General features: G+C 44.9%; 1 protein-coding gene across 2 annotated transcripts in view; it reads left to right on the top strand.

Annotated features, from left to right (window-relative positions):
• Positions 1–19,682, top strand: part of LOC119957361 (secreted frizzled-related protein 1-like) — a 98,408-nt gene extending 78,726 nt beyond the window's left edge. For both annotated transcript variants that reach the window (XM_038785280.1, XM_038785281.1), the window contains exon 3: positions 19,296–19,682. In XM_038785280.1, coding sequence (XP_038641208.1) covers positions 19,296–19,621 — 326 coding nt within the window. In that variant the 3' untranslated portion in view covers positions 19,622–19,682. The remainder of the gene's footprint in view (positions 1–19,295) is intronic.
• Positions 19,683–24,317: the final 4,635 nt, after the last annotated feature.

Here is a 24,317-nt window from a genome sequence, read left to right as displayed (position 1 = left end):
AACAGCAGCAGCAACAGCAGCAGCAGCAGCAGCAGCAGCAGCAGCAGCAGCAGCAGCAGCAGCAGCAGCAGCAGCAGCAACTTCCCTTGCTGCTCACTCCTCTCTAGCTGTTTCCAAACTGGCCAGCTTTATTTATGCAGGGAATCTGCTAATGATTTCTCCGCCCCCCCCCCCCCCCCCACCCCCCCTCATTGGGGAAGCTCATACGCCCAAAGGATTGTGGGATTGCCATTAGTCCCCAGCCAGTGGAAAGAAGGCAGGTTATAACATCAATATAATCTCTCTTCAGGCTCCTCTGTTCTAAAGAGGACAAGCGCTCTATGAGTTTTTTCTCATAGCTGCATTTTTTCAGTCCTGGCGACACCCCCATAAATTTCCCGTGCCTACTCACTAATGTATTAGTGACAAAAAAATAGACATTCCATTTCATTTCCTTTGCTTCCAAAGCTGCATTGGAGGATCAAATTGAATAAAGGGTATCCATATGCGTGTATTTAAATTCAGATTTAATGCAGATTAAGTCCGCTATGCAAGTTGAAGTGGAACAGCTTACATTGCCAACTGAGAATTATCTGAAGTGCTTGAGTTGTGTGCTGACACAAATGATGGAAACCAGACATATGTGCAAATTTTGCATGTTTGCTTTTGAGAATAAATACATGTGGCAGCAGAATGCACAATTCCAATAGATGCATAACAAAACATCTTTGGAACAATGAACTAGGCACCAGAGTTATTTGCTGTGCAGCTGTGTTTATTTGTACATTTGTAAGACTATGCTTTGTTTCTGCTTTCTAAAATCTGTTTTATATCTTCAAAACCATTTGAAAGTTAATTAAGGACACCGTGCACGAGGCAGATCAAAAAATAAAATGCAATTTAAATTTGTTCGTCGAATCCCTACAGTGTAGAATGAGGCCATTTGGCCTATCAAGAGTGCACCAACTTTCCAAAAGAGCACTCTACCTCTGCCCTATTACCGTAACCCCGCGCATTCATCGTGGCCAATCCACCTAACCTGCACATTTTGTCACTGTGGGAGGAAACTGGAGCACCCAGAGGAACCACATGCAGACACGAGGAGAATGTGCAAACTCCATACAGACAGGCACCCGAGGTTGGAATCGAACTCGGGTCCCTGGCGCTGGGCTGACCACTGTGCCACCCAAAACCCAAAACTCTAATCATCTGCCCTTTGTTGAAACCATCCATTTTCTGGAAGAGAATCATTTCTGGTGCTTTTTATTTGAACAAAAATCATCCATGGTGTGGCTACAGAGCAGCTTGCTTCAACTTATTTTTCATCCCATTTTGTTGAGAAATACATCAAAGGGACCTTTGACCAGGCTCCAAAGTCATTGCAACATTTAAAAAATATTGCATCACTCTCCTATCAAACACTTTTCCTTTGTGGAATCAATTCAAGAATGTGTATGAAGTACGTCATGACTCATTGGACACTGGAAGCTCCAGAAGCTTCATTATTCAGCCATGTGGTACAGATTCTTCTCAAGCATAACAACACTATTTTTGCCTTAACTGTGACTTTGGCATATGTAGCTTTGTGTAACTGCTACTTAGTTATTCCTCAGTCAAACTTCATGCAACTAGAAGTTTTGGTGAAGTGACATGATGGTGGAGCTGCTCAAGTGCTTTGGGTAAGGATCCTCCCCATAATCTCTCGCGTTCCCAATTTTAGCATAAGTACTTCGGAAAGCAGAGTGCGCAATTGGATATTTCCTTGACAGGTTTATTCATACAGCCGTCTCTGGACTGATCTTGTGCAACTCCTGTGGTGCCAGTTAAGGGCTGGGGCCAGACTCCTTGTCCATGTTGAGCATTGCTTCAGGACACAACAGAAGCCACAAGATAATAATGATAATCGCTTATTGTCACAAGTAGGCTTCAATGAAGTTACTGTGAAAAGTCCCTAGTCGCCACATTCCAGCGCCTGTTCGGGGAGGCCGGTATGGGAATTGAACCCGCGTTGCTGGCATTGTTTTGCTTGAACCCGCGCTGCAGGCTTTGTTTTGCATTACAAGCCAGCTGTTTATCCCACTGTGCTAAACCAGCCCAGAATAGGGGGTTGTAGAGATGTGCCTTAAAAAGTGAGGTGCAGAGATAGGATCAGAGTGCAAATAAAAGTTAATGAGTTGCACTTATGTGTCTATGAAACATTATATGAATTCCTGATGTTGCCAAGAAATCGGACTACAGTAATGAACAATTGATTTTCAGCAGAGGAGAGTCAAAAGCTTGATTAATGTGCGAGTGATTGTCTTGGCCTCATGAATTCACTCGAGACTTTATAAAAAATTGCTTGCCAGCACTACCAACCCTGAGCTTAGTGTGCTGCCTCATGGTATGGGTGGGGAGGTAAGGGGGGGGGGGGGGTTTGTCGCCTTTGCAAATTCCCATTGTTTGACGTGCAAACTCCATTTTACTACTTTCTAATTCAAAACATTTAAACTGTTCATTGAAATGAATGCAAATCTTGATGGAAATAATGTTTCGATGGTGTATATTGGCTCTTCTCATAAGTGTTCCGACACTTCTCCAGAATATATATTACGAGAAATAAATGGATGTAGAAACATAATACTTTTTTTTTTTGTTTTTTTTTATATAAATTTAGATTACCCAATTATTTTTTCCAATTAAGGGGCAATTTAGCGTGGCCAATCCACCTACTCTGCACATTTTTGGGTTGTGGGGGCGAAACCCACGCAGACACGGGGAGAATGTGCAAACTCCACACAGACAGTGGAAACATAATACTTTAAATATATTGTAACCAAGATTTGTAAGGCATCAGTTGCGTTCCCAAAGCAAATCATGCTGAGTAACAAGAGGGTTTTAAAAATGCAATATTCAATGGAATCTGAAAACTGAATGAAATGAACAAGTGTAATTTATATGGCAGCTTTCGCAGGATATTGCAAAGCCCTTTTGGAAGTTTGTGATTATTATGTTGGAATGTTCTTGCATCGTTATCCCACAAACATCAAGTGAGGGGAATGCCCAGTTTTTTGATTGCGGTGATCCACTGAAGGGAATAAAAAGTAGACCAGGAAAACTCCCTGCTTCTCTTTAAGTAGTGCCTTTCATGTCTTGTGTGTCCATCCAAACAGGCAGATAGGGGTTTGTTTTAACGTAATGATGTCTGGGGAGGGGGGGGTTGGGGGGTTAGGATCCATTCGCTTAGCACAACACTGAACTTTGAACTTTATTTTGCATTACAAGCCAGCTGTTTATCCCACTGTGCTAAACCAGCCCAGAATAGGGGGTTGTAGAGATTTGCCTTAAAAAGTGAGATGGAGGGATGAACACTGAACAGGGGCTGTTTAGCTCACAGGGCTAATCGCTGGCTTTGAAAGCAGACCAAGCAGGCCAGCAGCACGGTTCGATTCCCGTAACAGCCTCCCCGAACAGGCGCCGGAATGTGGCGACTAGGGGCTTTTCACAGTAACTTCATTGAAGCCTACTCGTGACAATAAGCCATTTTCATTTCATTTCAACTTTCTTGGCACGGGTCTAGCATCAATAAAGTTTTGCCTTGGACGTGAGAGTTTCTCCCTCAGCTAAAGGAGCAAACATATGTTTTGGCTACTCTTACCTTGTGTTTTTCCATGAATGCCCAGGTAAATATATTTGAAGCCAACAAAACACCTCACAATATCAGGCATGAAAGGTGCAAAGTTGTGTCCTAGGCTGCTCCTATGGTACAGGATGTTCTGCTAGTTACAGAAAAATCAAAATATGTTCTATGTAATAAAAGGCTAGCCATGAAACAATCCGGCAAACATTCCTGGGCCACCCACACACACACATAAGTATTGGCTGAATAGGAGAACTTCCAGTGGCGGCATGTGGGGAGTAGTTGCACACGAGGTAGCTCCCGCCAGGGTAGTATATCTTTGCCCTTTCTGCCCAATTGTTTGGGGCTTTTGTCAGCTAAAATTATTTTGATTATTTTGATGGGATAAGGTTCCCATGCAAGAGATATGCCCATCAAGTCCAAGACAAGTAAGTCTGCAAATAAAAATTCATCGGTAGATTCGGAACCCTCCCAAGGTTTTTCGAATGGCGGAGGCCACTACCGTGATTCTGGCCATTCCACTGACGGCCGAGATGCTTACAGGCATCTTGGCAACAGAAAAGCAGAAGCAGTGGCACGCTGTCTCCAAGGACCTCCACATGTCAATAGAAGAGGCCAGAGCTCCTATTTGGTCGGTATTGCAGAAGGCTGAGGAGGCAGTAAAGGTGTATGGCGTGGCGAACAGGGTGTAGAGGCAGCTCTCTCTCTCTCTCTCTCTCTCTCTCTCTCTCGAGCCAGAGACATCTTTGGAAGCTGAGATGGCACTGTTGGCCGATGATGGTAAAGCACTAAGGGTCCAGGTGGCTGATCTGGAGAATCGCTCTAGGAGACGGAATCTTAGAATTGTGGGGCTGCTGGAGAGAAGAAAGGCCCAAATCCGACAGATTCGGTCTCAAAGATGTTTTGGACGATAGTGGGGGAGGATGGATTGATGTTCCCTCCCAAGCTGGATCGAGCCCACTGGTCTCTCAGGCGGACGCCCAATCCTGGCAAACCACTATGGGCAATCATCATGAGGTTCCGTAGCTATCAGGAGGAGGTGGACGAAGGATCATCAGGACTAAAAATGAGAGGGCCACGCTATCAGGCTGTATCAAGATGTGGGCACAGAGCTGTCTAAAAAGCGGACATTGTTTTACAAGTCCACGGCCGCATTGTATAAGAGTGGAGTTCAAGTTGGAGTGGTATACCCTGCATGTCTCAGAAGGACGTTTGATGCAAGGGGCGAATATTTCAGTGCGCTGGAGGAGGCAAATGCTTTTGTTAAGAAGCATGGGCTGGGGGTTGAGTTAATTGTAATTTTCACAAGGTCTTTGTATCTAGGGGAGGTCATATGGTTATGGGGATTTGTTGGGGTTTCTTGGGAAAGTTTGTATTTTCTTGTTCTTGTGTGGGATGGGTGTTTTTTCTTTGGTCATTAAAGTTGGATTTGGGTGGGAGAGGCTAGTGGTTGTGGCTATTTACAATTCCACTCTGGGAGGGGGTCACCCTGCTGGCTGAAAAGTTAGCTCACGGGAGTGGAATGGTGGGGGTAGCTGCAGCTCATTATTTTAGTCTAGTTTTAGAGAATGAGCTTAGTGCTTTTGTTTAGTTTGGGGTCGGGGTAATTGAGGTAGGGGCTCGGGGTCTTCGTTTGCCATTTGATTGTTTGATTTTTTTGGGGGGATGGGGTACTGTTGGGAGGCGGGAGGGAGGGTCGGGATAATTTTCTGACGGTGACTCCAGTTTTTTCGTTCCTTTGTCTTGGTCGGGGTGGGTTTGGTGACCATCTCGGGTGGGCCTGGTGCTTCTACTCTTTAGTAGTTGTTGGATTGCCCCGTTTGGTGGAAATGGCTGAGGCAGTGTTGCGGGGAGTTGGGGGGAGGGGGCGGCACGTGTAGAAGGCCCCCAATTCGGTTGGTCACTTGGAATGTAAGAGAATTGAAAACATGGAGGATATTTGCTCACCTGAAGAGTTTGAATGCTGAAGTGGTGTTTCTGCAGGAGACTAATTTGGGGGTCAGGGACCAGGCAAGGCTACGGAAGGGATGGCGAGGACAGGCATTTCACTTGGGGTTCAATGGTACAAGGGGCCTCACGGTAGCATGGTGGTTAGCATCAATGCTTCACAGCTCCAGGGTCCCAGGTTCGATTCCCGGCTGGGTCACTGTCTGTGTGGAGTCTGCACATCCTCCCCGTGTGTGCGTGGGTTTCCTCCGGGTGCTCCGGTTTCCTCCCACAGTCCAAAGATGTGCGGGTTAGGTGGATTGGCCATGCTAAATTGCCCGTAGTGTAAGGTTAATGGGGGGATTGTTGGGTTACGGGTATACGGGTTACGTGGTTAAGTAGGGTGATCATTGCTCGGCACAACATCGAGGGCCGAAGGGCCTGTTCTGTGCTGTACTGTTCTATTCTATTCTAATGGTATGGCCCGGGGAGTGGTGGGAGGGGGGGAGGGGGGGGGGGAGGGGGGGAGGGGGGGGGGGAGGGGGGGTGGTGATATTTTTGATGAATGTAAGGGCTCCTTTTTTGGCGGATAAGATCTTAGCAGACAGTGGTTCTTTGGGGGGAAAGTTGGTGGTTCTAGTTACGGTAGCATGTTGGTCAGCATAAATGCTTCACAGCTCCAGGGTCCCAGGTTCGATTCCCGGCTGGGTCACTGTCTGTGCGGAGTCTGCACGTCCTCCCCGTGTGTGCGTGAGTTTCCTCCGGGTGCTCCGGTTTCCTCCCACAGTCCAAAGATGTGCGGGTTAGGTGGATTGGCCATGCTAAATTGCCCATAGTGTCCTAAAAAGTAAGGTGGGGGGGGGGGGTTGTTGGGTTACGGGTATAGGGTGGATACGTGGGTTTGAGTAGGGTGATCATGGCTCGGCACAACATCGAGGGCCGAAGGGCCTGTTCTGTGCTGTACTGTTCTATGTTCTATGTTCTATATATGCGCCAAATTGGGATGAGATGGCTGCTATTACCAAGTGACTGGTTTCTATTCCTGTCTTGGCCTCACACCTGCTAATTTTACGGGAGCACAAAATGTGTTTTGGACCCTGGGTTGGGCTGATCTGGACCAAAGTATCTGATCCCATCGGGGGTGGCAAAGGCATTCTTGGCATTTACGAAACAGATTGGGGGTGGGGAGACCCTTGGCAGTTTTTGCATCCGAGTGATAACGATTATTCTTTTTTCTCCCATGTCCATCAGGTTTGGATTGACATTTTTGTGGTGGTAGGTCCCTCCTTCCTGGGGTGAAGAGGGAGGGCTATTCAGCAATTGTGATCTCAGACTATGTTCCACCTTTTGAGGATTTGTATTAGAGCCGGATCCCCCTCACTACCTGCCATGGAGATTAGACACAGCGTTGCTGGCAGACTAAGGATTTTGCGAACGTGCATCCTCCTCATTTGGGGAGTCTATGAGTCTATCTCTCCTTCTATGTTGTGGGAGGTCCTGAAGGTGGTCATTAGTGGGGAGATATCTCCTGCAAGTCACACCAGAAAAATACTGGGAAGGTGGAGCAGCAGAGGCTGGTGGATTCCATCCTTGAGGTGGGCCATCAGTTGCCCCCACATCGAAGTTGCTGGCGAGTAGGAAGAAGTTGCAGACACAATTTGAGTTACTCTCAATGGGTGAGGTGGTGAGCCAGCTGCAACATAGAATTTACAGCGCAGAAGGAGGCCATTCGGCCCATCGAGTCCTCGAGGGGAACATTCTGTGAACATGGGGAGAAAGCCAGTCGCCCTTTAGCGCACCAGCTGAGGCGCAGGTTGCCTCCCAGGAGATTGTGCACTGTGCCACCGTGCCACCCCATATGTAGTGACACCTGTTGATAATTGGCTGGGGGTGGGATCAGGGTCATCTAGTTCCACCAACAGCTTGCCAACACTCACCTGCCTCTGGCATCATGCAGAAGGAACTTGTGAAGGCTACTACCAGGATTTCCAGTCTTTGTGGAACCTTACCCCAAGAGGAGCATCTGCTTGAAGGGAAATAAGATTGGGGGAAAAATAACGTAAAAGCAAAATGTCTAAAGCTTGGGTTATTTACATTTTTAGATATGCCAACTCTATTGATAAAAGTGAAATAAATGTAATTGAGAAGTTATGGTGACTCCCCTCACATCGATGGAGGGTCAGTTGCCGCAGGGCTAGACTTGGACATGTAGCTTTGCTCAAGATTTTTGATTTCAACCATGGAAAGGAATCCAATGCTAAAAAGTTCAATACTAGATAGAGACATTTTTAATGAGGGTTGTTGGGATAAGGTGGGAAAATGGAGTTGAGGATTATTCCATCAGTTCAGTCATAATCTCTTCGAATGGCATAGCAGGCTCGATGGGCTGAATGGCCTACTTCCCCTATGTCTTACTGTCCACAACGTGACTTGCTGTACTGCTAGAATTGTAACCAGTGAATAATGTAATATCAACTGACTTTTACTCAGCATCTTTATAGTGTCTCAAGGTTCTTCACAGAGTGTAATCAAGTAAAAATTAAGGCCAGGGTAATGTAATACTCATGAAAAAAAACTGCAGACAACCACAGAAAATGGAACTATTTCATTGCAGTAATTAGTTCCAGATTCCATAAATCAATACTTGGAAGAGAGATTTGTGGAGACCACAAATTTATATTGAATGTTTATATTAATTTTAAACAACTTGGCAAATGACTTTCCCTTTGTGATTGTGGAAGGGTTATGCCTCAGTGTTAATGCCACAGTCTCACCTGGCAAGTCTTACAGAGTGGTTAGTTTACCTGCTCGGAAACAGAAACTTTCACCAACTGCTTTTTCACAATTATGTTCGGCTAAGAAGCCCTCTGTTTTTCCATTCACTTTATTGATTGAAGTCATAATTTAAACATAAACACTTTTTACAGATGATAACTTTCAAACAACTTGGAGAACTTGCAATGGGGTGCATAACTGCGTTTTCTGACAAAATAGAGATGACAAATGTCGGCGATTATAGGCAAACAGTTAAGACGGTTTTCATTCCTGTCTGGTAAATGGTTCCACAAAATCTACATTTTTGCATGAGCAGAGGTGACATCAAGTGTGCATCGAAACAGACTCAGTGGGGAAACATTTCGTGTCATCATGATGCTCATCTTCTCCACCTTCCTTTCCTCCATTACCACCCTCCATAAAACCGATCTGTCTTGACCCAGCTTTTGGTCACCTATCTGAGTATTTGCTCCTTTGGCTTGCTGTCAATGTTTGTCCAATTATGCGCTTGTGGCCTTGGAGGACTTCACCACATTCAAGGCATCATCCAAATACAAGTTGTTTGCGGCATTGATTATTTCCTGATGCAAAAGTAAAAATCCTTTGTTTTCGAATTCCAGGAACAGATTGTAAATTATCTGCCTTGTTAATGGCCCAGAAACCAAGCGGTAATCTCTGGTATTCAGATGGGCGCATGTCATTGTCATAGTCAGATGCAGAGATGACCAAAGTGATACAGGATTCAACAAACTTTTCTTCAAATTTGAACAAATACCAATGATGTCAGGACGGGGCGACATAACTTGTAGAGACATAGGGAATTGGGAGTGTTGGAAGAAGTATCATTTCCAAGAAGCTTGGGATCTGAGGATGTTCTTGCTCCAGAGGGAGTGTTGCAAAGGTTGACCAGACTTCCTGGGATGGCGGGTCTGATGTCTGAGGAGAGACTGAGTCAGTTAGGATTATATTCGCTGGAATTTAAAAGGATGATGGTGGACGTCTAGAAACCTATAAAATTCTAACATGGTGGAGGAAGGGCGTTCCCAATGGCGAGGGTGTCCAGACCAGGAGTCACAGTCTGAGGATACGTGTAGACCAGGGGTGGGCAAACTACGGCCCGCGGGCCGCATGCGGCCCACCAAAGGTATTTCTGCGGCCCACCAAGTCATTAAAAAAAAACTTTTTTTTAAAAACTTTAAAAAAAAAAATTTTTTTTTAAGGTTAATGGGGGGGGCTGTTGGGTTACTTACTGGTATAGGGTGAATACGTTGACTTGAGTAGGGTGATCATTGCTCGGCACAAAGTCGAGGGCCGAAGGGCCTGTTCTGTGCTGTACTGTTCTATGTTCTATATGAGGCGCCCAGAATCATAACCGGGTGAAGTAATTATTTTACTTAATATACTATGCGGCCCTTTGTGAATTGTGAATTTCTGAATGTGGCCCTTGCACGGAAAAGTTTGCCCACCCCTGGTGTAGACCATTTTGGACTGAGATGATGAGAACTTTCTTCACACAGAGAGTGCTGAGCCTGGGGAATTTGCTACCACAGAAAGACGTTGCGAGCAAAACATTGTGGTCGGCATTCTCCAGCTGTGACCTGAAATTCCCATCCAATGGAACCTTTACAATGGTTCATCTCCAGCCTGTGGCGATCTTGTGACAGGCAGGGTGGAAGAATCCAGCCCAGTATGTTTACAGGAAGGAGTTAGATCTAGCTTTTAAGGCCTAAAGGATCAAAGAATATGAAGGGGAAAGCTGGAACAGGTTACTGAGTTGGATGATCATAATGAACAGCAGAGCAGGCTAGAGGGGCCAACTGGCCTTCTCCTGCTCCTATTTTCTGTTTCTATGTGTGCAATCAGCAGCAATCACTTCCCAATTTCTACAGGATTAGAACTTCACAACTATTCTTATGAGTACAAGAGTTGTAGGATTGTTGAAAGTACGATCCCACCTATCAATAATGCAGTTGATGCTGTTCAAGTACATTTCTTTATAGATTGAAGACCGCGTTTTAAAGAGAACAAAATTGATAAATCAGCAAGCTCAGTTCTTGTGTACACACAATCCACGTGTAAACATGGGACAGTGAAACACTGAATTCTCGAGAAAGCTCAGTAATCTTTTGTGAACAGTCCCACATAAAAATAACAGCAACAGTACCATGAGAAGTGTTGCAAACAAAGCATCACATCAGCCATGATTGAATGGTAGTGCAGACTTGATGGGATGAATAGCTGTAATTCTGTCTTATGGGCTCTGGTATTACTGGGTCTGTGTGCAACAAAAAGGCAAAAAACCCGAATAGGACTTTTTTCCCCGGAACAGCCTGTGCATTGTTTTGCAGTTTTCTCTTCTGTCAGTGTTGAAATACATTTTGTCTTTAAATAGCAAATAGTGGATCGTGTCATCCATGTTGGTCTGGAGGAGTCTTCATTGCAAGGCACCATCGAGACCACAATGAAGCTGAAGATTAATCTGGTCAATGATTACGGCCCTGCTGAGATTAATTCAATCCCTGGTGTATGTCTTCACCATCTTTTTCCAGTCAGTTGTCTCCAAAGACGCCACAAGGGCTAACTGCCATGCAATTAAAAAAACAAACAACATACACAGAAGTAGTAGACAGAAGAAGTATTTAATGTAAATGAACATTCATTATAGCTTCTCAGTCTCCACCAAACAATTCCCTTTTATTCTTCTGCAAGCAGTGTATGAAACGTGATGCACAATTACCAACAATGCAATTGACTGAAGAGGTGGTCTAATCTCAGGGTCAGTCATTAAAATAACACTTCTGGCCTAAAAGGTTGCGGTTCGAGTGTACCATGAGTCACATCTTCAAAGGGTGTACTTAATAAGGAAATAAAGATTGATATTTATATTGCGTCGTTGAGCTTGGGCATCCCATGGTGCTTCACGTCCAGTGCAGTGCCGTTGAGGTGTTGTCATGCAGGTCAATGATTACAGTCTTGTGAGATTAACTTGGCCCTTTAAGGATCTGTGCTCACTGACCAGCTAATCTGACAATCCAAAAAACTCCCAACTCCATCAGTGCAACATTCCCTCAATACTGTGCTGAAGTCTCAGTCTGGACTTATATGCTCATGCTCAAGCGGAGTTGAACCTACAGCCTTCTGACTTGGGAGAGAACCATGGCTGCCATTTCTGGCTACCTATATGACAACAGCGATTGTGCAGTGAAAGCGGAGGCTTTCCTGTGCTTTGGAATCCACCCTCTTTATATTGCAGGATTGATTCTAAAACGATAATGGTCAATTACTTAGACTTAGTAGTCCCTGCATCTTCGTGATCAAGAAGGAGCTGACGAACTTCATTCTCTCCTGTCCGCAGCCAATATTCTTGTGTCATGCCAGTGTCCACTGACCAGTAGATTTCCATTGTGACAACCTGGCACTGGTTTCATCTTGAGTAATCCTTTACCACTTCCTCCAGTAAGGGCTCATTGTATGAACTGGTGGGCAGGCCACAATGACAGAGATCAGATGACAACGACTAAGCCAGTTGAGCCATCTATTACAGATGACAGATGAATCTGAAGGCTGTTCTGAGCATTGTATTAGTTCAGTGTTGGGAACAAAATCCATCCAGTGTATGCTATAAAAGTAGAGTGGCGAGCACATTTTGAGTTGCACATTTTGCTTTGCAGAACCTAATCTTTGTTTTTATGGAAAGCTATTTACTGTTCAAAATCATCTTGGGTAGTTTGAAATCACGTGTTGCTTGATCTATTCTTGCGTTTAGTTATTTGTCTCCATTGCAAGACACCATCGAGGCCATTATGAAGCTGAAACTTCATCTGGTCAATGATTGTAGCTCTTCAGTGGATACCATTTGATGCAGCACTCCTCCTGTTTTCCTGTCTGCTTTCTATGATCATTGTCATCGCAGATTAGGCATCTACCTTGCGAGCCACTGGGGGCCTCCCCAGAAATTTAATACATCCAACACTGTCAGGCAAAAAAGAAGCATTGAGATCATGTGACTTATCAACCGTGGCAAACTGTAGCATGCATCACTGACAATGTCAAAATATTTCTCCAAGTCAGCCTTTCAGTATGAAGAGTAAGACAGTCAATAAATCTATCAAGTCGTTTGTGTCTTTATAGTTTCTTCAAAATCAAGTCCTATTGAAAAATTTGGCAAGTTTGCAGTAAAACCTAAAACCAAGTTTGATACAGATTGTGGCATCAACTGGGTTTAGAATAAATGGTACCAACAGCCAAACTAAGACACAGAAGGATGAGAAGCTGCAGGCTATACCCTGACTATACGTATTTAGCATGAATTATTTTAAATTATTTTTGGGAAAGAGGTATCAGTGGTAAGGCTGGCATTATTTGCCCTTGCCCCGATGCCCTGGGAAAAGCAATGGTGACGGTAATGCCTCTGAACGTCACTGCGGGGTGGCTGGACTTGATGAAACTGCTCATTGCCTGGCACTTGGTTGGCACTAATATTACATGTCACTTACTTGTCCAAAGTCAGATTGTCCATGTTTCGCTGCATGAGGGCAGGAACATTTTTATGACGTGTGGCATCGTGAATGGAACTGAAAGCTGCAATTATCAGTAAATAGTTTCACCTCAAACCTTCCACCTAAAAGTCATTAATCAGCAGCTGAATGCAGTTGGGCTATGGCCAGGGTCCTGGACAATTCCTGCAGCGATGTCCTCTGTGCTTATCTGAAGAAGCCAACAGGAACATTTCTTGAATGATTAAGAGAGCATCAACAGCTTGGCTATTTCAAAATGAACAAGACCCTAATCTGTGATGAGTGGATCTTGAGCGCAATTGTTTTATTGTTTCTATTCAATTTTTCTTTTTTTTAAATTAAAGGCAATTTACTACTTATAATAATAATCTTTATTATTGCCACAAGTAGGCTGACATTAACACTGCAATGAAGTTACTGTGAAAAGCTCCCAGTCGCCACACTCCGGCGCCTGTTTGGGTACACAGAGGGAGAATTCAGAATATCCATTTCGGGACTTGTGGGAGGAAACCAGTGCATCCGGAGGAAACCCACCCAGAAATGGGCAGAACGTGCCGACTCCGCATAGGCAGTGACCCAGACCGGGAATCAAACCCGAGGCCCCGGGCGCTGTGAAGCAACAGTGCTAACCACTGTGCCACCGTGCTACTCAGCTGATGTAGCACTTACTGTAAGATAGATTTTGAGGAAGAGTTTTGAAATAAATTGCTTCAAAAGGCACTAACGACACCTTCTGAATAGATAGTGGGAGGGAATGGGTTGCTATTTCAGTAATTGGGGAGCTGACCCAATTTCTTGTTGAAATAAGAGACCGAGAAAGACACTGCATTGTGTCACCATGTTATCAGCACTTCAAGAAAATCACCTCAAGCAGAAAGAGAGGAGCAATAAAAGCCGGCTTTGCCTTCAACACCCATAACATGAGAATGAACAAAAAAAAAATCAGTTATTTCTACCTTTAATACCTTCAGCTGTCTTCATTTCACAACATTCAACATCAAATATTTATTTTAAATGAAAACTGCAGCTGGATTTTCACATAAACTGAGAGACTCTAGATGGCTGAAGATGGTGGCCGGCGCCCGATTTCCAGTATTCCTAATCCCATTCCCAGGGTCTCTGATCTTTGGGGGTTCCTTTTCAAGGGTGTGTGTTTGTTCTGTTGCGTGCCCACATTTGGCATTCCGGAATTAGCTGGTCCCATTCTGGGAACAGGCATGTTCCAGCACTCAACGATTTTCATGGATGTCGGCCCAGCTTTTCAGTCACTCCCACCTCGAGGCACCTCGAGGCATTGTGAACTATAGTTTGCATGCGGGAACCCTTTGAAGGTAATGTCAAAAGATCCACCTCATGCTTCCCATGCCTCGAAATGCCCCTACCCACTCCCCATGCTAAACATATGGCATTTCCATATCCATTCACCTACGATTGACTTATAGCATCAATTAACCCAAAAACATCAACAGGATTAAAAAAAGTATTTTGAAAAAGAAAGAAAAAATGGATAAATGTCCACTTTCTTAAAAATAAATCCTTTTTACTGCTGGCTAATAAAGAGGTGTCATTCATCCTTTTAAATTATCAATAGCAGAAATTGCTGGAGTTGAAACCTTGATCAAGTGTAAATTAATGCTGTGCAATTGACAGAAGAGATCCAAGAGCCGGAGCTTTCAGTCAAGCAATCTTTTTCCTCGACATAGCTGTTTCATCATTGTAATGGATTTCTGGGCTCACAGAGAAGCCCAATTATGGCCATGAAAGTGCCACAGCTTCACATGGGGGGGGAGGCATAAACTGGCAATAGGCAGTGGCATGATTGGGGCATGGGGAGTGTGAGCGGTGAGAGCTAGAGGGCGTCACCTTTCTCATGAGAACTGGAATGAAGTCTCATAGCACCAAGGTACTCCTCTTAAATAGCCTGCTTTATTACCAGCCTCTGAACTTTTCCCCAGGTTATCTGGGTAGACTCCAGCTGTTACCCCACCTACAGCATGAAAATCCAGTCTTTCTTGGTACTTGCTCCTAAGGTAGGCAGGCTGAGCCAGAAATTCTCCCAACTCCAGCCACCTCCCTCAACGATGGAAATTCATGAAAGGAATATAAATCAGTAAACCTTGTAAAGTGAGTTTTCAGATGTCAAAGATAATGGGCGGAATTCTCCGCAGGGGGCCGAATTCGTGAAGGCCGTTGTGAACTCGGCCGAGGTTCACGACGGCCTCGGAGCCCGCTCCCCGCACCTAATTCACCCCCACCTGGGGGGCTAGGAGCGGGCCTCCGTCTTTCTCGGCAGTGACCTCGTCACGCCGAGAATGTGAAGTCATCCGCGCATGCGCGGGTTGCCGGGTCCAACCCGCGCATGCGCGGTTGACTTCATCGCACAGACGGCGCGTACCGCGCATGCGTGGTGGCCGTCTTTCTCCTCAGCTGCCCGGCAAGACGTGGCGGCTTGATCTTGCCGGGCGGCGGAGGGGAAAGAGTGCGTCTGTTTTGGACGCTGACCCGACGATCGGTGGGCACCGATCACCTGTCTCCTCCCGAGCACAGTCATGGTGCTCCCGTGCCAATCGGGCCCCTAGATGCCCCAAACAGGCATCTGGTGCCCGTTTCACGAATGCAGCGGCCAGGTGTGGTTGCTGGTGTGTTGAAACGGGCGTGAAGGGCCGGCCGCATGGCCCATCGGGCTTGGAGAATCGCCGTTCGCCGTGAGCGGGGGGGGAGGGGGGGAGAGAATCGCTGGGAGCGCCAGGGGGGCATGAAAAATGTCGGGAGGCCCTCCCACGATCTTCCCACGCCACGTGGGGAGCGGAGAATTCCGCCGAATTTCACTGCAGCTGGAATTCAGGATCATATCAAAGAAACTTAATATTTTAATACTTAACATCAAATTTTATCTGAGTGACATTTTTTGTATCCATTTCTGTTCAATATTTTGATTACCTGTTGCAAAAAAGATGTCCCTGCAAACTCAGATTCCTGGCATTAACATTAAATACATTTGAAATTACAACACTTCTGAAGTCCTTCAGATTAATTACTATTTTCATCAATGTTAATTAAGCTCATTCAGAGTCTTGGGCTCAGTTGCCCTTCCAAATCATTCTTCATCCCCTGTGGATCTAACCACAGCTTAGCATTCCACTGAGAAAAAAGGTGCCAAAAATAATGTATTTAAATGCAAAATAGACTTTGAAGTTTACCCGGATGGATTTGTCGTATCTTGTTCTCCTTGCAATGATTCAGTGTTGTGAGAGCTCTTGCTGATTGAGAGGTCCAGTGGTATGCTGACTGATGTTGCCCTTTCAACCAGTACCACCAGCAAGAGATGACTGAACCGGTCATTTGCTGGGGTGAACTTTACACTCGGCAAATTGGCTCTAATATTTCACTGGACTGCAAAATAATCCTTGGGCTGCGAAACACTTGGGAACCTCCTGAAAGTGGAAGTTTTCTGTTTCTTTGGCAGTAGTCATGTGAGAATAATGTTCAACAAAAAAAAAACAGGTGTCTGGTTATGCCCAGTGACCATACTGAGAATAATTTAGAATTTAGAATTTAGAACAGTACAGCACAGAACAGGCCCTTCGGCCCTCAATGTTGTGCCGAGCAATGATTACCCTACTCAAACTCACGTATCCACCCTATACCCGTAACCCAACAACTCCCCCTTAACCTTACTTTTTAGGACACTATGGGCAATTTTAGCATGGCCAATCCACCTAACCCGCACATCTTTGGACCGTGGGAGGAAACCGGAGCACCCGGAGGAAACCCACGCACACACGGAGAGGACGTGCAGACTCCGCACAGACAGTGACCCAGCCGGGAACCGAACCTGGGACCCTGGAGCTGTGAAGCATTGATGCTAACCACTATGCTACCGTGCTGCCCCTGTATGTAGTCAGAGAAAAAATAGAAAGTTGTTTACAAAGTCAGACAGAACCAATGACAGGAAGGCTGTGCAAAAGTTTAGATTCGGAAGATTCTAAGACACCAGTCCCATGGCCTGAGCTTGGATCTTCCGCTTAACCTTGGAATGCAGAGGTTGGAAATCTGAAATCAAGAAGAAAGTATGAGAGATATTTGGCATGTCAGGCAGCAATGGTTACAGCAGCCTGAAACCCCAAACATCCTGGTTCCCCAGTGACGCATTTAGGGGTTGCCCCAATGATGCGCTGGGGAATCCGTCTAGGAAGTTCCCACGTAAGGGTTTACTCAGCAAACTTCCTGTGAATAGTTGCGTTGGGATGGGAACCATCTGACAGAAACAATTTAAATCGTTAACTTCGGATGGTTCTGCCAGTTTTACCCTGATAGTTACTCTGAAAGAGATAGAGGGAAAAAAATTCTTCTAACTCCAGAGTAACTATTTAAGAAAACCCAGAACCAGCCTGGGACACCACACTCCCCTCCCCCAACCTGACAGTCCAAGGTCTGACCCCCCCCACCCACTCCAGTCTGACAACCCCGCCACCCTCCACCCTTACCAGTCCAACCCTCCCCCCGCCCCTACTCTCTGGACCAACCCAACTCCCCACTCTCTTGGGTGCTGCACAACCTGACCCTGTCTACCCCCCCCTCCCCCCCCCCACCTCCTGTCTCACCCCTTTGCCCTCTCCAGACCAGTCCAACCCGGCCAACCTCTACCCTGTTGTCTGGGCCACTTACCTTTTACTTGTCCATTGAAACACCTCCTTCAGGCAGCTGGTGCCATATAAAGATTTTTCTTTTGCCTCTCTGCACCCCAGTTATCCCACATCGATGCAGCCAGGGGCACGTTTCGCTGCCCCTGTCTCACCCAGCCTGAGTGAGAAAGGTTGGGTAAATCGGGCTTAGAATCCCAATGTGGGTAAGTCCGTCGACAGTAGCAATCCGCCAGAGATTGCTACCATGAGTTACGGGGCCAACAATTCTATTCAATTTCCATATATGATGCTTGAGCTGCTGAGTATTTCCAGAAATTTGTTTTTACTTTGCAACTAACTTGGCTTTGGACACCTGAAGCCTGACAGCGGTTCTTCTAGTTTATTAACCCATGGGCACATTTTAGGTTAGATGCCCTTAACATAGAACATAGAACAGTACAGCACAGAACAGGCCCTTCGGCCGTCGATGTTGTGCCGAGCAATGATCACCCTACTTAAACCCACGTAACCCGTATACCCGTAACCCAACAATCCCCCCATTAACCTTACACTACGGGCAATTTAGCATGGCCAATCCACCTAACCTGCACATCTTTGGACTGTGGGAGGAAACCGGAGCACCCGGAGGAAACCCACGCACACACGGGGAGGACGTGCAGACTCCACACAGACAGTGACCCAGCCGGGAATCGAACCTGGGATCCTGGAGCTGTGAAGCATTGATGCTAACCACCATGCTACCGTGAGGCCCCACTCAAGCAAAGTCATCCATTGTGAGCCATCCTAAAAAAAATATCAGTTGAAATATTTCACTCTAGTTGAGATTAATGAGGGTGGCGATAACATATTACAAAATCTGATATATACTCTCCAAGATGTATGAAGAGGGTTAAAAATATGGAAACCTCCTGAGCATTGTGAGGAAGCTGACTTAATGCCTTAGGGCTTTGTCTGGCAATGCCACATTCACACCCGCAGGATTGCAGCTGTTCAACATGCATATTGTCTTAAGAATCCAGTGTAGTAAAGGTTCACCAGCTCACATGTAATCCGAGAGAGAATTTTACTAAAGAGATTTTTTTTTCCTGCTTTTAAAAAGATGAGCATCGTGTGCTCGAACCCCAGTTATAACTGAGCCCAGGCAGCGCGTCAACATCTTTTAACTAGATGTCGAGATAAGTTTCTGCCCATGGGGTAGACTGAAATTGTAGAAGAGCCATGAACAAATCCAATAACAAATGCAGCAGAAGTTTATTTTCCCAGAGCGCGGTTCGAGGGTGGAACCTGCCTCCACATAATGTTGTGACGGTGAATAGCAGGGATGCATTTATAGGGAGTAAGTGAGGGAGAAAGGAAGGGAAAAAATATGCGGACAGGTTTTGATGAAGTCGGCACATGGAGAACAAAGACCAGCATGAACCAATTGGCCCAAGTTGCCCATCTCTTTGTGCGATAAATTCTATGTGATTCGGTCCCCTCTTAAAAACATGCTACGCTATATCCTCCATCCATTCAAACATTTTACAAACATTATAATTTAGGTTGCCTCCAAAAGCAGCCAAAGTGGGCCCGGCAAACTTGGTTGTTTAAAAATCTCTTGCTTTCTCCTGGAATATGTTTATAGTCAGAAACTAAACCTGAACCTCACCTGTGCAACTAAACAATTGAGCAAGGTTGCACATTGCAATGAAAGTAAATGCCTGTACACGTTGCCAGGCACAAACTCTGTAGTCTCCAGCTATTGAAGGAAGATTAATAAAAATGCTGTCCATTACTAGTAATGGTATCACTTGTTGTCAACTTTCAACTAACAATTGTGCTATTTTATTCAAGCTCTAAAAATGAAGATAAAGGAAGTCAAGAAGGAGAACGGAGATCGAAAAATCATACCACAGAAAAAGAAAAAGCCTCTGAAACTCGGACCACTCAAGAAAAAGGACCTGAAGAAGTTAACCTTGTACATTAAGAACGGGGCAGACTGCCCTTGCCACCAGCTGGACAATCTCAACAGTAACTTCCTCATTATGGGCCGAAAGGTGAACAAACAGAACCTGCTGACGGTTATCCACAGGTGGGATAAAAAGAGCAAGGAAGTCAAAAAAGCTGTGAAGAAAATGAAGACTCATGTTTGTCCAACATTCCAGGGTGTCTTCAAATGATTGTCTGCCTTGTTCTTTAATCAAATGACAACGGTTGAACTTGCACATGCTTTTAAAAAAATTCAACATTTTTGTTTCTATAAAATAGGATGACCTTTTGAAGTATGATTTTCCACTTTTATTTAGAGCCTGTGTGTAATGAAAATGATTCTTTATTTCTTTCTGTTAATCAATTCAATAGCATAGATTATTAAGCCAGAGAGAGAGAACAAGAAATTTAAAAGGGAGGTGTTAGGATATATTCTGTGACTTTTATGTTCATTAAATGGCACCCAAAACTGTTCAGACAGATAGGAAGGACGTCATAATTAAAATCCTTCAAAAGTGTGAGCAGATTGAATTTAGAGTTAGGAATGATTTTGGAACATTACAAAAACTGATTTAGCCTTGACCACCCCCACATCCGATTACTGGATGTTCTTCAGAGAACCACAAGGGACAAAAAAAGCACAGCCCTGAGAATTTTACTGATCGTTACATTCATAGAATTTTTTTTTCATAGAATTTACAGTGCAGAAGGAGGCCATTCGGCCCATCGAGTCTGCACCGGCTCTTGGAAAGAGCACCCCACCCAAGCCCACACCTCCACCCTATCGCCATAACCCAGTAACCCCACCCAACACTAACGGCAATTTTAAACACTAAGGGCAATTTAGCATGGCCAATCCACCTAACCCGCACATCTTTGGGCTGTGAGAGGAAACCGGGGCACCCGGAGGAAACCCACGCACACACGGGGAGAACGTGCAGACTCTGAACAGACAGCGACCCAAGCCGGGAATCGAACCTGGGACCCTGGAGCTGTGGAGCAATTGTGCTAACCAGTATGCTACCGTGCTGGCCCAATTCTAGTCCGTACAAGTGAGTAATTGGCCAGGATTACAGAGTGCTGGGTTCCACTGGGAATTCCAGATCTGCTCAAGGACCCTGGATGTGCACAGTGTTTCCAGAAGACCACTGGGCTTCTGTCCACAATGCTGAACCGAAAATGCTCATTGTTGCAGATTAGAATTATCATCTGATCGTCACTTTGTCCCTCAGCACAATTGTAAGATTCAAAACTCCTTGAAAGGCTTATCGAATCTCATGTGCTGTAGGAATTGGATCATTGCCCAAGACCCCCCATCTCTTTCTGGCACTGCAGCTTCATATTTTACAGACTGACAGCTTTGAACTGCTCCATATTCACCCAGCGTTAAGAAGTAATTTGGGGAAGAAAAAGTAGCCTTTTGAAATGGACAAATTCGAAAACTTGGGAGCGGAATCGGTGAGAACTAAGTTTTGCCCTTGGTAGGTTTGCGAACAAGAGTTAGGAAGGTTATAACAACATACGAACTAGGAGCAGTAGGCCATCTGGTCCGTCGGGCCTGCTCCACCATTCAATGAGATCATGGCTGATCTTTAATACATTGCACGCTTTTTAAATTGAGCTTCATTGCTGGTGGCGTTTGCCACATGATGATTTTCATACCGGAACAAAATAGTTTTGTAAATTACAATCAAATATCAGCAGCTTTTTCATTTCTATTGTTTATTCTTTTGTGCTTTTATAATCGATTTTTTTTTTTACAGATTTACATTCGCTCGGTAAAACAATAGTGTTTCTGTATCACACTGATTTATTTTCATCTGTTTTAATTAGTTTACTTACTTAAAAGTTATGACGATTAAGGCCGTAGACAGAAAGCTTAAAGATTTAAGTGTGTTGCTTTTATTGATCTAAGTGCACTGTGGATATTACATTCTGCCAAGACAAGGTATCTGGCAAAGTATTTGCTTTCAACTGACTTTATTTTACTTATTTCAAACAGTTTGGATAATTGTAAGGATTAAAGAGCTGCTTCCTTTGTAGTTCCTTGTGATTAGACCCGCTTTTTGAAAATAAATTGGTTCAAAAATTGAACTTTGTTTCCTATTTCAAAATCTGATCTTGCGAAAATGGATTTTCTTGTGGGCAGCACGGTGAAGGAAGGTGAGGCTTTGCGTTTGCAAACCATCCCGCCAATCAAGTCAGATGATCTTCAGATGGAGAATTGCAAAGCAGAAACCGGGAAAGTTGGCTCCATCCACCTTATGTTGCCCCTCATTGGGCTTATCTCCAAACAGTTTGCTGTAATTTAGATCTGTCAGAGGAGGTCATGTGGTCCTTTTGGGCTTCCATTGGCAATGCTATTGAAAGGGAAGGAGAGCTCATTGCAAGACTCTGGACAATTCACTGTCTCATACAAATCAGGGAAGGACCAAAACTTATTTTCTCTCCCATGTTGACATGGCTGGGCAATGAAAATAAATCAGCCCAAGTTTCCATCATTGATTGGTAATGTTGGGAATTGCATAACTCAGTTGAGGTGATGCCTTCCAAAGCCAAACAGTCCTGATTTTCCAATAAAAGGGACCACTTGGGTGATATGTGGAACCATACCTCAGCTGAGTAACCTATAACCATAGAATCCCTGCACTTCAGAAGGAGACCCTTCAGCCCATTCAGTCTGCACCAACCCTCCGAAAGAGCACCCTACCGAGGCCCAATCCCCCTACTATCCCTGTAACCCCACCTAACCTTTGGACATTGAGGGGCAATTGATCATTGCCAATCCACCTAACCTACACATCTTTGGACTGTGAGAGGAAACTGGAGCATCCGGAGGAGACCCACGCAGTCACAGAGTGAATATGCAAACTCCACACAGTCACGAGGTCAGAATCGAACCCAGGTCCCTGGAGCGGGGAGGCACCATATTCATGGGAAGACAGTGATGCAGCGGTAAATGTCACTGGGATAGCAATCCAGAGGCCTAGAAAATTTCTCTGGGGAAATCGGTCCAAATCCCATCCCGGCAGACGGCGAAATTTTAATTCAAATGAATAAAAATGAAAACTATGAAAGCATCGTCAATTATTGCAAAAGCCCATCTGGATCACTAATGTCCTTTCGGGAAGGAAATCTTCCATCCTTACCCGGTCTGGCCTATATGTGACTTCAGACCCACAGCAATGTGGTTCACTCTTAACTGCTCTCTGAAATGGCCTCCGCAACACACTCAGTCCAAGAGCAATTCGGGATGGGCAGCAAATGCCAGTCATGCTCACGTCCCATGAAAGAATATATTGAATAGAACAGGAGAAAACTGAAGAAACAGCAAGGGTCGGGGAGAAAGCACCTCAAATGCTTGTTTGTGAGTTTTAATCCCAACGTGTAATCTTGCTTTTTATTCACATGGGGCTGGTCAACCCCAAAAAAGAGTTAAGCAAAATGCAGATATGAAAGCCTGTAACTTCTCAGCTGAAACCTTCACCACAGAAAGCAAGCCTGTCTGCAGATGGAAGCAGTTGCTCCATCAAGTGATGTCCACATTAAGTGGATCCATATTTTTCAGAGTAACTGGTTTTTTGGGTAAATCGATGATAATTAATTGCATATGTAGTGAACAAAAATGTTAAGAGTTGTTTAATCCTCTGTCTGACATTTGAAGGAAAGAAGATATTCATTTTAAACCATTCAATTCAACACAGATGAAGAGGAAACAAAAGAACGTAGCATTAAAGTGGGAGGTAAAAGTGGTTCTGGCTCTCTTCCCGACATAGGTAGACAAGAGAGCGATGCAATATTTATTCCACGGACATGACATTCTAATTCAGCCAGAGTTACTTTCCACAGGGTAAAAACAGTTGGAACAAAAATTAGCCGTGGGTTTACACTTGCCACTTGCAAGCACTGAGTGTAATCAAATGCCCAGTGACTGGTCAACTTTGTAGCACTCCAGTCAAAAGAAACATTACTCTAGGTTATGTCAGTGTTAGAGTGCTGAAATTTAATTTTCAATAAAATGTGAACACAACATGCAAATGCAACTGGGCAACTGTGTCAGATAGAGAGGAAATCTATCGAGCCTGCACTTGGCGAAATGCAGTGGGGTTGTACTGCTGCTGCTCTATACTGGAAGAAGCGAAAAAGGTGACACTCATCAGGGTTGGAGCAGGGCTAATTCTGCAAGTGGTTCTTATGCTGACCTGGTGGATCAACAAAGAAGAAAGGTTGTGGGTGTTGGTGACTGTGATGTAGGGTGGCTTTGCATGTCATTGCATTAGAGGGCACAGCCCTACAATTGATCCTCCAATGTGCTCTGCGAGCCATCAATTCTCCAAACCTGAGTCCTTTACCTCTGGAAGGAGTGGGAGGAATGGGGGGAGGAAACTAGCTTGGTGAAAATTACAGACTGGCAGAGAGATGAAATGAAAATGAAATGAAAATTGCTTATTGTCACGAGTAGACTTCAAATGAAGTTACTGTGAAAAGCCCCGAGTCGCCACATTCCGGTGCCTGTCCGGGGAGGCTGTTACGGGAATCGAACCGTGCTGCTGGCCTGCTTGGTCTTCTTTCAAAGCCAGCAATTTAGCCCAGTGTGCGAAACAGCCCCTTAAACAATAGATAAACAATAGACAAAGAAAAGCTATAGATTTTCTGCTTAGTTGTCCTAATGGTAAGGAGTGCAGTCTTAGATAATTGAGCATGCAGGTTTGTGCTATTGTTTGGGCACATCATATTTAGCCCACAAATTCCCGTAAACAAAATAACATGCTTGCACTTGTTAGAATCCCATTCACCCTGCCCTGTGGGTAAGTATACCAGAGGCTTCAGATAGGGTTGATGCCCTCACAGTCGATCTTGGTGCCTGCTGATCTCATCACCTGCTGA

The sequence above is a fragment of the Scyliorhinus canicula genome, chromosome 26, assembly GCF_902713615.1.
Source record: "Scyliorhinus canicula chromosome 26, sScyCan1.1, whole genome shotgun sequence".
Taxonomy (NCBI): domain Eukaryota; kingdom Metazoa; phylum Chordata; class Chondrichthyes; order Carcharhiniformes; family Scyliorhinidae; genus Scyliorhinus; species Scyliorhinus canicula.
Note: the sequence above shows the minus strand (reverse complement) of the source record. Positions and strands in the feature narration are given on the sequence as shown.